This window comes from Trichoderma breve (assembly GCF_028502605.1).
Source record: "Trichoderma breve strain T069 chromosome 7 map unlocalized scaffold00007, whole genome shotgun sequence".
In the NCBI taxonomy this organism is placed as follows: domain Eukaryota; kingdom Fungi; phylum Ascomycota; class Sordariomycetes; order Hypocreales; family Hypocreaceae; genus Trichoderma; species Trichoderma breve.
In genome coordinates, this window is record NW_026611593.1 from 2,586,264 (window position 1) to 2,599,927 (window position 13,664).

Here is a 13,664-nt window from a genome sequence, read left to right on the forward strand (position 1 = left end):
ACTGGAAAAAAAATTGAATGCCCGCCAATTTTCATGGATGCCCCTCCAGATTGAACGGATTTATCTTATCTTATCTTATCTGTAAAGAACCCCACTCAATACGCCTAGTAGTACTATAGTAGTACCTTGATTAACCATGCCGCTCAACCGCTGTTGCGTGTCACGTGTAACATGTACAAGGTCTCTCGACTGCTCCAATTCACCATCTAATCAATTTCAACCTGCGTACATATATACAATTCAAGTTATATGTACGAGCACTTCCGTTATACTTCTAAACCGAGGTCAGTCAAAATACTGGCCTGAATATAGCCTCCCTCCACAAGATATCTCGCTCTTTCAAGTGTGCGTACCTCCGAGGGTATGCTCGGTAAACCTGGGCATGAGGATAGAATGCTGCCGTCTGCCCCTGCTTCTTCAACCAAGTACTTGACAATCTCAATGCCCTCTGCCCACCCAAAAAGAGCAGCACCCAATGCACTGCCGAACTTTCCATGCTTTAGTTGTGCATTTGTATCAGCACCGTGCTCTATGAGAAGCTTGACGCACTCCAGCCATCCTTTGTACGCTGCCGTTGCCAAGGCACTGCCGTAATCTCCGTGGTTTAGCTGTGCATTCACGCTGGCACCATGCTCTAGGAGAAGCTTGACGCAATCTAGCGATCCTTCCCACGCGGCTGCTGCTAGAGGACTTCCGAAACCTTCCCATGAACATGTCGGTGTGAAATTAACATCTGCCCCATGTTTTATGAGCGCCCTCACTGAGTCGACCCTTCCCCTACCGGCAGCTGCCTCTAAGGCGCAGCCATATAGGCAACACCGGCACTGGATATTTGGATCCGCTCCTGCTTTGAGAAGCATTTCGACCAGCTGCTCTTCATGAGCAGCAATACAAAGATAACTTCGATAATTCGCATAGTTGTCAGGGTTGCAGCCTTTATCTAGCAAGAATGCCGCTGTTTCAACCTGTTGACGTCCAAGGGCCCAGGCTAGCGCACTGTCAAGCCCGCTTTCCAAGGGTCTGTTGATAACACTTCCGTGGTTGACAAGATCCGAGCAGAGACTGCGGTGACCATATCTGGCAGCAATTGATAGTAAGTCCATTTCCTCATCATTAATTAGTGACACATCGATGCTATCATCCCACCACCCTTCAAGCAAAGTGTGAAGGCCCAAGGCACAAATCCCAAAAATAGACATTTCTGCTGGAAACAGATCACGAAAATCCAAATTTTCAGGTCCAGTTCTTGTATTAATGTGTTTGCACCATGCTTGATACTGTCGGCTTGAAGATTTCTGCGGTCCCGCCGCTCCTAGAAATCGTTTCAAAATCGGTGATACTTGGTGGTAGTCCGAAGCACCGCGCGCATGCCACGCCCAAAACCTCCTTGCATAATCTTGAAGTGGATGTTCAAGGTTGAGATAGTCGCCATGATCTAGTACATTTAACGATAGATCTAAATAGTCGTTCCAATGTGGTATTCTCCACTCCGAGTAGCAGTCGATCAAATAAGAAATCAGCAAGATTGCCACATCTTCGTGTGCCTTTCCCGTCCAGTCCTTGTGTCTGCCCTCAAAATATTCCGCGGCTGATGCATGGGGGAACTTCCACACTTCCAGCTTGGAATCTCTGACAACCAAGTTGCAGCAGATTGACTCCAATGTAGACTGTGTAACAGGACTTGATAGTGTGAGGGCTGCTTCAACCTTGCTGTCTGTCTGGGTTTCCAGTCGAATGGCCCATAGGAGCACGTCGTTTGAAAGTGGCTCTGCAGCGCACAAGACCCATTTGACTGCCCGCTGCAAAATGGCCAACTCATATCCTTCATTTTGGGAATAAATCTCGTCATAGGCGTGCTCGAGACTTTTGGGAAGCTTCCCCAGTCTCTCAAGTATACTTTGGTCGGTTTTAAATTTCTTGAGCTGCTCCCACTGGAGATATGCCCATCTAAACCTGGAGATGGATATTAGGAGGGGATTGCTCAAACAAATCGAGGTAGAAGCTCAATACACTCACATCCCATCGCTTTGGTCGGTAATCGTGCGCTTGACCTCTTCTCTAACGCCTTGTGAAACCGATTCCCATTCTTCATCAAATCGTGTCATCTCTTGTTCAATGTACTTTTCGATATCACCTTTATTATCGGAGGTGCCAATCTCGATTAAACTTTCAGAGCCCAGACTTCTTTCAATGTCAGGTTCTCTGCGACTAGCGATGTAAACCTTGACTGGGCGCTCGGCATCCGTAGCAAGGCTGTGCAGAACAAGAACAATTTCTTTCCTAGCGCCTACTTCGCATTCGTCAAGAGCATCGAGTACCAAGGTAGTCCGTGGATAGGACTTGAGAAGTTCGGACAGCGCTGCTTTGCATTCGGTTATACTAAGTTCTCTCTGCTCTTTCTTGGCCTTGCGGTATAGATCAGAGATGCTCTTGTGCATCCCAGTTGGGTAATGGTTTAGTTGAGCAAGTTGGCGAATATAGCTTTGGTAAACGGATTTTGAATCTCGACGAGCTGTATCTGAGCGGCTGCAGTAAAAATAGGCAAAGCCTTCGTCGTTTTTACCTTGCGCTTCATTGTCAAAGACATAGCGGTCAATAACTTTAGAAGTAAGATAAGACTTCCCTGCGCCAACTATAATAAGCATCAGCTATCACAATCAGATTTGCAGTGTGAATCTGATTGAATCCCACGTGCTCACTTACTACTTCCTTGAAGCCATAGAGTCGAAGAACAGCTCGACTCTTCCCATTCAAGAAACCTCTGGTGTTTCAACAGCCACTCGCATGTCTCGGGCGCTCTAGTCTCTCTCTTCTCAAAATGGTGCTTCCCGATGGGGATGGCACTTATGTAGTCTAAAGCCTCGTCTAGGTTTTTCTCTTGGAGATGCTCGATCAAGTTTTTCACATTCTCATCAACGCGTCTTAGCGGTGCACTGAGACTTTGCAAAAGATTCTGATGCTCTTGCAATTGGATGGCACCACAGGCTTGGACTACCATCGATAACTTGTTTTCGTGGTCAGATAAAGCTGACACCAACTCTTCGCCCTTTCCGGGGGAGATGAGGGCGTGGAAGAATTGTCGTCCTTGGCCCTCGTTCAATCGCTCAAGGGCATGGGTTAGCAGCTGAAACAATACCTTGTATAAATTGAAAAGAACATCTTTTAAGTCCTCTGTTGCGTTATTAGGGGGCGCATCTTGGAGATAAACTATCTCATACACTGTGCCTCGCCTCATGACGCTGAGAACCCTTTCAGCACACCCGAAAATGGCTACGAGGTCTTCGCATTGAGCTACATGTGTCTGTGTTCGCCGTTAGAAATAATTTAAATTTGAAATCGCCCATGAGCTTGCCTTCATGAACACTTTGAGAGCGGACCAGATAATGGGAGACGGTGCGGGAGCAAAGTTGACGGCAATGTCCCCGATTGTCACCAGCCACATTACTGTCTTGTTGGCATAATCTCTCCATATAATCTCACGGTCACCTATCTTGAGCTTCGGAGTGCTGTCCTTGTATGATCTTTCTCTTTCTCGAACAAGGGTTATAAGATCTGCGGTCCACTGTTTCCCAGTTCCCGGTTTGAGTTCAGAAGTACCTAGAATCCATTTTCGGGACTTTTCATCCAGTGCTTGATAAGCTCGGGACCATAGATCGAACCCTAGAATTGCTATGTCTGGAGATTCGGCAGGCCCATCTCCTACGCTGCTCGTCGGCCTTAGGCTGGGCGGTTGAGACGAACCCGTCAAATCGGACTGTTCAGTTGTCTGTGCGCCTTTGATGGGTGGTTCTTCTTTGTTTTGTATTGCATTCTTTGACTGGTGAATGTTTTCTTGAGAACTCGGTTCTTTTTTTCGCCGGAAAAATGAACGCAACCTTGAAGATTTTGCTTGCTTCACATCACCCATCGTGAGATATTTAGACGTCTTATCAAGTGTCTAAAAAGATACTGAAAAAGCGCGAAAATGCAAAATAGCTGATGGAGAAGTAGAAAAAAAATACATGTAGGTACCCAACTAACCGAATGGGGCAGAATTAAGGCCTGAAGCCTCAACATACATGTATGCAAATACCTGCAGCGTCGTACGGCTCTGTGGCAAAGAGCGCAGGGGTATGGTGCCTGTGCACACATGTAAATTTGGCAAAATGGATATTCGATATCAATTGCGATTTCATCTTCGCCACAAAATTATGATTCTGGACTTGGTTAAGAGTCGGTCGCGTGTCTGGAATTGGTTTTGTGATGATGTCGAATCAATTGTTAGGCCTCTTTTTGAGCCCTTTCCGGCTTTAATCTTTTGGCTATACTTACTGAAATAAATCTCGAGCCGGTTTCGTCGAATCAACTTCGTCCGAATGAGTCGCTCTTGAACAAGACTCGGCCTTTGTGCATCTGTGAAATATTTTGCGCTGTGGCAGAAGGGATTAGAAAGATAGCAAATAGAACCGTTGAAACCAGATACATTAGCCGTCACCCATATATCTACAGCATATAAGCATCTCAGACCCCATGGTTCGTCTGATAGAAGTTTTTCACATACTTCGGAGATGGGTGTAGAAGCAGTTGGCCTGCAGTCTATGCTAAAGATGAATAGCGATAAACCCACAGTTGCAATCAACTTAGGCACATGGAATTGGACGTTTATTTGTGCTTAAGTAGGAGAATACAATGCTGATATACACGTTTTCCGAATTACATGTAGTCGGAAACGGTTAGCTGTAGTACTCGCCGAGGAGGATGGTGGCCATATACATGTAACTAACCCACAGAGTGAGCTATACGTAACAGTAATTCATCGATGCCATTTAAAGAAAATTTTTGGGATTACTTGGGCTATCGATGCTGTCCCAATCGGCAACCGTAGTGCTGATCAGGCTTGGTCGCTCTTGTTGCCCCGAGATGGTTTGGGTCATGTTGTATATGCTCAAGGAAATGCAACTTCGACCTTTTCGCTGTATTACCGTATATTGGCGTTCATTTCGGACATGGGGAATGTAAAAGAGCCTATCAATTAATGTTATCGACTCTGGTGCCGCGTCTTAATATCCACACCCAAGTATGTTGAAAGAAAATTACATGTAATGATGTGGATTGTAAAGCAATTAAGTTGCAACATTGTAATAGCTTGATTGATTATGCTGAACTCCTACCTATCTCTAGTGTTAGCCGGAGATAGGCACCACGGGAAACGAGACAGAACTAGCCTATGTCGTGGTATGTGGAGTGGATGATGGTGCCAAGCCGCTCTATGTAGTCGTATTGTACCAGACACATTGTGAACCTACGGGATATGGTGCGTAATGGGCTATTTCAGGAAATAAAAGAGGCCAAGGTTTGGGTTTAAAATGCTAATGTCAGGCTATCCTAGAGGATCGCCATCGGCCAGGGGCTATTACCCATCAGCCCTAAATTTAGCAGAAATGGAAACGGGAAGCCCTTGCGAGCCAACCAATCATGTTTGCTTTCTTGGCCGTAAATAGGTATGGGATCGTATTATGAATGCAGGGAATAAGAGAGAAAGCCTACAACTAATTAAGGGGCCCTAGAAAACCACTACTATATCCCCACTTAGCTTTTCCCAATGCTCTCAGTTCTGAGGTATTAGCAAATGTCTCGTCGTTGAAAATGGTGATTTGTGTAGAATCCGTCACTAAGCCACGCAACCCGCAGGCTGAACATCGTTGTCTACAAGGAAGCCAGCTCGTACGTTCTCGCCCGACTAGCTGAAAAAGGTCAGGTACGCCAAAGGAACAGATCACCAGGGCAGGGTTGACTGTGGAAAGTAAGATTCATGTTACGAACTCGTGCCTATCGGCGAATTACTCGTTAATATTCTCTGCTTTGGATTTTGCAATACAAGTACAAATACACCCCCTTGGCAGACTTGACAGTGTTGCAATGTAGACCTAAGCATCTCCCAATTATTCCTTCCCATGTGTTCCAATTCTGTACCAACCGATTTCTTTTTCGTTGACATGGCGCAACAAGACTATTTTATTCATTTCGGCCCAAATGCTAATTGTACTCTAGAGGTGAACGCTATTGGTCCATTGCCAGAGAGCCAGCATCTGCTAACATGTAACAAAGTTGTGTAGTATTGATGAGAGTGTTTACGGTTACCGACCATCCTTAGCCGCAAATGTTATATTCGCCGGACTCTTTACGATCGCCTTAGTTGTTCACGCCTATCTCGGCGCGCGATGGAAAACTTGGACCTTTATGTGGTGTTTAATTCTGTCCTGTCTTCATGAGATCACAGGCTACGTCGGACGCATCATCATGTGGAATAACCCATGGAGTTTTGTGGGTTTCATCATTCAAATCAGTAAGTACCATCTTCACTCGGTCTCTTCGTGAGCTGAAGTCCATCTTGTCCACTTTGGGTCTCTAATAAGTTGTAAAGTTTGCATCACGCAGGCACCAGTCTTTTATTGCGCGGCGATATATGTCACCCTGCATCAAACGTAAGTGCTGAACAATTTTGCATTCGGAGTCAGCGAGCGGAAACTTACTGATTGGGCATAGAATCGATCATTTCTCTCCATCGTTGGCGCGATTTCCGACAAAAGTCTTGATCTGGATCTTTGTTCCTTTCGATGTCACTTCACTTGCGCTTCAAGGAGCTGGTGGTGCCCTGTCCGCATCATCGTCTGGCTCTAGCCAAACTGGCGTCAACATTGCATTGGCCGGATTAATCCTCCAAGTTATCACGCTGGTTATATTCTGCGTTATATTCGGAGACTTCTTTTTCAGATATGCGAGATCGTCGAAGGGACAAGCGCATGGGCTACGGGAAAAGCTTTTTGTTGGTTTCTTGTCTGCCTCTGTTCTCAGTACCTTAGTCAGGTGCATCTTTCGCGCCGACGAATTGAAAGATGGATATGACGGATCTACTGTCAAGAATGAGGGATTATTCATTGGACTAGAGGGAGTGTAAGTGTCTGTTTTTGTCCTCAACACTGCACGACTTTTCTAACACTTCTAGATTGGTTGTATTCGCCGTCTTTTGCCTCTGTATCGGGCACCCGGGCTTTGCTTTTAAGAGGAACAGCCGTATGCGCGAAAATACCGAGATCAACAAAGATGTAACGGTTCCTTTGACGCAACAAAATTTTGGATATGAAGACATACACAGTACATCATATCCTTAGTATCGCCGCCTTCATTCAGGGATACTGGCGGTAAGGCGATCCTAGATCCGGCCTATTCCTATATAACCCCGTTTCATTACATTAAAATACTGAAGGAAAAACGTATTGGCGTGAGCATCCAGCTTCACCTTACATACTATTTTTATTTCAGTTTAGATAGAGAGATACACGGACGCACTTCTTAATGTCAGTAATAAGTTATAAGATACAAGTCTAATCTCCGCTGAAAGAGAAAGGCCTTACCTGATGGAGCGCATAGCATTGCATGTCCCAGAAACAACCATTGTGAATTATGAAAAGTTTCACCAGCTTCAAAGAAATAATAAATGAAAACTTTTTCCTTGCCTGGTATCAATAGTGAACCCTGCGAGTCATCTGTATTGATGAAACAGGGCTTTCATCAATTAATTCTAGGGGTCAATGATTCTTGGCTACATGTATCCAGATTACATGATCTCTATTAGCAAGATTGTTTGTTTCTAGGTCTCTTCCTTTTTGTGTAGTATAGATGCGGCAGAGAATTCATTATGCCAGAGTGTAACGCTGTCTTCTATCTGTGATGTTCTATCCAATCAATACAATAGGATGTTAAATTAACGGAACTGTGCCTAGCTAAATACAAACCTCCTTTTACAATGCAGCAAGAATTACGTTATATGATAACGAATGTGTCTAAGTACCTATGTATGTCTGTAGCCTTAAGGTACTGACAGATAGCTCTCAGCTCATGTACTTGGCTGTCAACATCATCCCGCCAAATCGGAACTCCGTTGCCAACGGCTTCATTAATCTACCGCTGCCGCGTGCTAGCAGTATAAGCTTATCTCCATGAGTGAACTCCCGGACAGGTCCACTTGAACTCCGGCAATCATCCCCACTCCAACTCCGATACTAAAAGATGTTCGGAGATGCAGTCGCCCGCCTTAGCTGACACTGGATCTCGACATTCTTCTCACAGAGTCATTTCTATTAAAAAAAAACACATATCAAATTTGGCATTTATTAATGGTCCCTTAGCTCTGTCATATCGCTGACTATGTCATCCGTTTCTGAACGTCGTCTCCACGTAGAACGCATCCTCAATTTGGGCCTTGACTTACAGTAGAACCAAGTCGCACTATTAAAGGCTGGAGCTCCTGCAGCGTACATGAAATGTGTTCGAAACAAGACTCACTCTAACAATACGCATGCCGTTGCCAGAATACTCGTAAACGAGATAATCTGTCATAAATTATTAGCGGATACGATTACTAAAAACAGCCATGAGCCCGACGTTAACTGTCTCTACACAAATTGAGATCGCAGCGACGCCAGCTGCTGTTCGATCAGTGGTGCGTGTCTACCTTATGTATAGTGACCAAAGAGTTAACAAGGGGAAAAAATACGTTAACATCGAAGATTGTTTTTAGTTCATAGACTTCGCTCGGTACACACAATGGCAGCAAGGATGGAAATTTGAACCAGCCGACTCTGATAAGCAGCCATTGGACCTGAAGCCTGGTGACGGGCTCAAGGTCAAAATGAACGGAACTTCGATGCAACCAATTGTAATGGTAGGCCAACCGTTTGCTATTACGATGGCATTACGTATACTAACTCGCAGAAGAAAAACTCAGTCGATTCTTTTCAGTGGAAGGGATCGCTACTCGGGCTCATGAAAGGTGTGCATCAATTTCATTTTACCCCAAGTAAAATAAATCCAGGAGGCACTACATTCATCCATAAAGAGGACTTGAGGGGGATTTTGATCACTCTCTCTTCGCCCTTGTGGAGCTCTCGGGAAATTAACCCAAGCTCTTGGAATCAATTTAATTCGAATTTAAAGAAGGAAGTCGAAAAGTCTTTGGTATAGATTATAGAAAGTTTACCATTTAGATACCAGGCTGTTGTTATGTTAATGGAGTTTGAGTACGATGATATGGGATCGAGATCTACATTCTGCTTGCAGATGCATGTACGCTTTATGACATCCCCGACCCCTCACTGAATGATCGGCAACCAAAATAGCTCAAAGAACACTGGATGTATGTCGATTGCACAATACCTTTTTTCCCTCCTTGAACGCTGATTCGTATCTGCTACCATCATTTGTATTCAGTTGCAAACACAGATAAGCTGTCTGTTTCTGGAACATTAAATAGAAGACTTGGAGCCAGACCAATATTTCGGACCCGCCAACCTACCAAACCATGAGCCCATGTGCGTCTTGCGTCTCCATCACCTATTCCAGCATCGTTCCTGGAGCTATATTTTATTTCGATGCGGACGCTCAGAATAGAGATGAATGCAGATTTTGTGACCTAGTTCGAGGATCATATCTGGAGTACCTCACGACCAATCTCTACTGGATCTACCGTCCGCCAAAGGCAACGCTGCAAAAGACAACATCACGGCATCTAATAAAGCTCACAGTCGACGATATTGAGTTAGTATCACCGGATGAGCGTCAATGCAACTTGAAGATTGCTCAAGTCACACTCCAAGACACTTGGTACGACGATGAGGTCAAAAGGGGGTTCTATTTCCACAGCAGCCATTCTCAGGGTATATGCAGATTGGACCATGTACCTAATCATAAAGAGAACGGAGTTCTTTCAGCCTGGGCAAACCTTGGACTTGCTCGGAGCTGGATAGAAGACTGCGATATGCATCATACAAACTGTCAGCCCATTATTCCTGCAGTGCCTTCAGAGGCACTTCATCCCTCCACAAGATTCATCGACGCAATTTCTGAATGTCTGGTCTCTTTTGACGAAATAAACTCGGCATCCTTCAAATTTGTGGCCCTCAGCTATGTTTGGGGGGTTGACTACCAGTTACAGACAACCTCTTCCACGCTCGAAGATTTTCGGAAGAAACTTCCAGGACCGACAGCCATTGATGACAATCTGAGGTTACCACTGACGATCAGAGACGCCATGGACGTGACAATCACCCTGGGGCACCGCTATCTGTGGGTCGATGCGCTTTGCATAGTCCAAGACTCACCGTCGGACCTTGAGATCCAGTTGGCACAGATGGACCGTATATACGGCTTGGCTGCGCTCACCATTGTTGCAAGGGGAGGCAGAACCTCAGATAGCGGTTTGCCAGGCATGTCCAGTCCACGGAATTGGTTGAGCGGTGAGAACATCAATTGTGAGATGAATGGCACTCTTACTATCGGCTGTTGGGATGTTCTAGACAGGAATTACGAGAAATACGAAGAACAGCATGGAGTTTTCGCAGACACGGCATGCTACATGTGGCGTGGCTGGACTTTCCAAGAGCAGATACTATCCACACGCACTCTCGAGTTCAACCGCCGCCGAATGGTTTTCTGGTGCGGACACCCAGAACATGCTGTAGAATGCGGCGTAGCTCCGAGGACGGATATGAGGGACGCTCACCACTTCCGCAGTGCCGTCCGGAAATATAGAGAGACTGATGGCATAGTTCCTCCAGGCCAGCCGGCGTGGGAGTACATGACCAAAGACATGCTCATTAGCCGATGGAGGGCTGTTCGTGAACATTACTCGACCAGGCACTTTACTTATGCCGGTGACCGTCGGAAAGCAGTGCTCGGTACGGCCTCGATGCTGAGGTATGTGATTGGCGACATTGACAGCAGCGGCCACGTTCTCAGTCAGCTTGGCACTGAGTTGCTCTGGCGTAAAACACTGCATCCCGGCTGGAATGAAAGTCAACAGTCAGCCATCAAGTTCTCTTACAGCGCAGTCCCATTTGGCACGTTTCCGTCTTGGTCATGGCTCAGTCTATGGCCGCTGACTTGGCCTAGCGACTATAAACCGTTTCCCAAGGTAGAATTGCAATTACACGATGCTGGAGTCAGTTCTTTACTCGAGATACGAGGGCGAGCTCTTGAAGTGAATGTGATCGAAGAAGGGGGAGATGGCGAAAAGGATAAAGTCAAAGTATACTATAAAGATGGAACTAATGCAAAGCTCGAGGTTTACCTTGATCGATCCTTGGAGGCACAGACGGTAGTTACGTGTGTTCCTATTGCTTCAGTTATCCACAGCGGGAAATTGATGCCGAAATGGTGTTATGGGATGTTGCTGCTTCAAAATGTTGACGAGTCGGGTTATAGAAGAGTCGGGGTTGCGTTTGTGGTGGAAGCTCGAGCTGGCGAGTTCTTACGGCGTATCGAGTCGGATGAGGCCCGCCACCTTGTGATGAGGTGTGTGTGATCCTAGCAGCCTCCCGTCATCTTCCATGTCATAGTGAAGACATCAAGGCGCTGTACATAGATGTGGCCTCCCAGCTTTACAATCATTCATTATTGTTCAGGACTCTTGTACATCTGAAGCGATACTAACCACTTACAGTGCAAGTCAATGTATGAGATTGAATTGTATCAGAAATTCCAACGGATTCATGATAATGCGAGAAATCTTTATAACTTCAACTCTCGGTGCACGAAACATCTCGCAACTATTGACGATTGGTGTTTGACCAACCAAAGGACACTCAAGTGCCCATAGACCCTTCGGTTTCAATTAGTGTAGATGTTGCAGCTACTGAAACGACAAGATTATGAGCTTGAGACTTCAAGTTGGATGGGTAAGCGTAGCTGGATGCAGGCAAACAGTTAACGTGGCCTCACGTTTGGCTGTCTCCTGTGAGGAATAAGCCTTGCCTGCCCCCTCTTTCTCCACAGATCTCAACTGTCAAATGATGACAAGTAAGGCACCCTGGGCGGTCTTTAACCACTAAACTGCAGAACTGCGCCTCAATTTCTAGGGGAGTTTTGGTGCGCAACTATTCGTAGATCAATAGATAGAGTAGACTATTACTAGGGCTGTTTTGACATGGCTTCTCGTGGCCTGCCTGCCTGTTTGCCGTTTGGATTAGAAGACGGTATCATTTGTATAGTTCTCCCTTCATCCTTTTTTCTTGATAGCTTCGTGTGCAGCCTCCGAAATAGAGTATCTGTGTCATGATTTCCACAGGGGTCGTCCTTGAGACACCTAAACTCGATGCAGAACGTTAAACTTGAACGCTCAAATAGAATTGCTATGTTCTTCAAATGACACACTTGCACGACACTTTCGCTAGTCCAAAATATCCTGGGCCCTCTCTTCCCACTCCAAATCACATTCGCCTCGTTTCTCTTCTTCCCGGGAGCACCAGTACAATTACCTGTGAGCTTATCATAGTCGACATTCATTCAGCACTAGAGTACGAAGCTCTATCATACACCTGGGGAAATGCTTTGGATCGTCAAGCGATCAACATACAAAGCATGTCCTTACAGCAGTCAACCGAGCTCTTAGCGACATCGAATTGCGTGTCCGCTCTCCGTCGCCTGCGCTACAAAGACCGACCACGCCTGCTATAGGTTGACTCTCTTGCAATTAACCAATCAGACATCTCAGAGAAAAATCATCAATTAACTCTCATGTCCAAGATATACTCCGAAGCAACAAGGGTCATTATCTACCTAGGCGAGTCTGCAGATAACAGCGACTTGGCCACTGAATTTATTACAGAATGCGATTATCCAAGCTCAGACACTACATCTCTCAGCTATCCAAAGTCTGAGCTTCTAACTGATGCCCTTCATAGCTTCTTCCGCCGACCTTGGTTTACTAGGGTCTAGGTTATACAAGAGGCCTTCCTCTCCAATGCCGCACTCGCATATTGTGGAGAAAAGACAATTCCGTGGTCTGCAATTGAGAACTTCAATAGCTGGAATATAGCCTCTAAGTGGCTGCGACAACTACCGTTTGTTATATACGCCTCCGAGAAATCATTAATAAGAGGCAATATAGAATCATCAATGTTCACGGCACTCAGTCGAACCCGGCATTGCAGCGCAACAAACCAACGTGATAAGGTATACGCACTCTTACCTCTATTCCAATCATTTATCGAGCAGCTCAATATTACGCCAAACTATGGGGATACGGTAGCAAAGGTATATACGGACTGCGCTATAGCTCTATTGCCAGAGTGTGGCTTCAAATTACTCTCTGCGGTTCAAGGGAGGTCGAACATTGATGATTTGCCTTCTTGGGTACCAGACTGGAGTATCGCGCGCAAGCGCAGTCATCTTGGAGCCTATGACCTATTTTATTTTGGATTGAAGGTCAGTGGCGAACAACTACCTCAATTGACTACCCATGTTTCGACGAATAATTCGATAACTACAGTCTCTCTACGTTCAACTGGACATTTATGCGGGAGAATATCAGGCATAGGATCAGCATACGTTGTTGGGCGGAATCCACTTCCTCTACTTGAATGGCAGCGTCTTGCATTCGGTGACTCCCTTGTAGATCAAAGGATTGAGGGAGAACCGCTTTCTGAGCCTCTAGAACGAATCTTCTACGCTGTTTTAGCAGCCAACAACGAGGAACATGTCGTCGATCACGTTTACAATTTTTTCACGTATTATCAGCATGACTGGTGGTACCAAGACTATGAGACGAGTTTGGCAAATGAGGTTCGCAGGATGGCCTCTCTAAGAAAGGACGAAAAGGTGTTTGGAGAAGACACATTGCCGTTCGA

The 13,664-nt window shown here is 45.7% G+C and overlaps 3 protein-coding genes across 3 annotated transcripts; 2 read left to right on the top strand and 1 right to left on the bottom strand.

The window, feature by feature from the left end:
• Window positions 1-266: 266 nt before the first annotated feature.
• T069G_10993 (ankyrin repeats (3 copies) domain-containing protein) lies at window positions 267-3,907 on the bottom strand (the record flags this gene model as incomplete). Its single annotated transcript, XM_056178203.1, has 4 exons — window positions 267-1,953; window positions 2,017-2,632; window positions 2,704-3,301; window positions 3,353-3,907. 4 exons carry the CDS (start codon window positions 3,905-3,907, stop codon window positions 267-269), a joined length of 3,456 nt encoding a protein of 1,151 aa, XP_056024493.1.
• Window positions 3,908-5,975: 2,068 nt separating this feature from the next.
• Window positions 5,976-7,151, top strand: T069G_10994 (RTA1 like protein domain-containing protein; the record flags this gene model as incomplete). The annotated part of the gene is made up of 5 exons (XM_056178204.1): window positions 5,976-6,032; window positions 6,088-6,325; window positions 6,404-6,464; window positions 6,526-6,933; window positions 6,986-7,151. 5 exons carry the CDS (start codon window positions 5,976-5,978, stop codon window positions 7,149-7,151), a joined length of 930 nt encoding a protein of 309 aa, XP_056024494.1.
• Window positions 7,152-8,413: 1,262 nt separating this feature from the next.
• T069G_10995 (heterokaryon incompatibility protein (HET) domain-containing protein) lies at window positions 8,414-11,341 on the top strand (the record flags this gene model as incomplete). The annotated part of the gene is made up of 5 exons (XM_056178205.1): window positions 8,414-8,482; window positions 8,561-8,704; window positions 8,755-8,812; window positions 9,456-10,550; window positions 10,596-11,341. The coding sequence occupies 5 exons, from the start codon at window positions 8,414-8,416 to the stop codon at window positions 11,339-11,341; spliced, it is 2,112 nt and encodes a 703-aa protein (XP_056024495.1).
• Window positions 11,342-13,664: the final 2,323 nt, after the last annotated feature.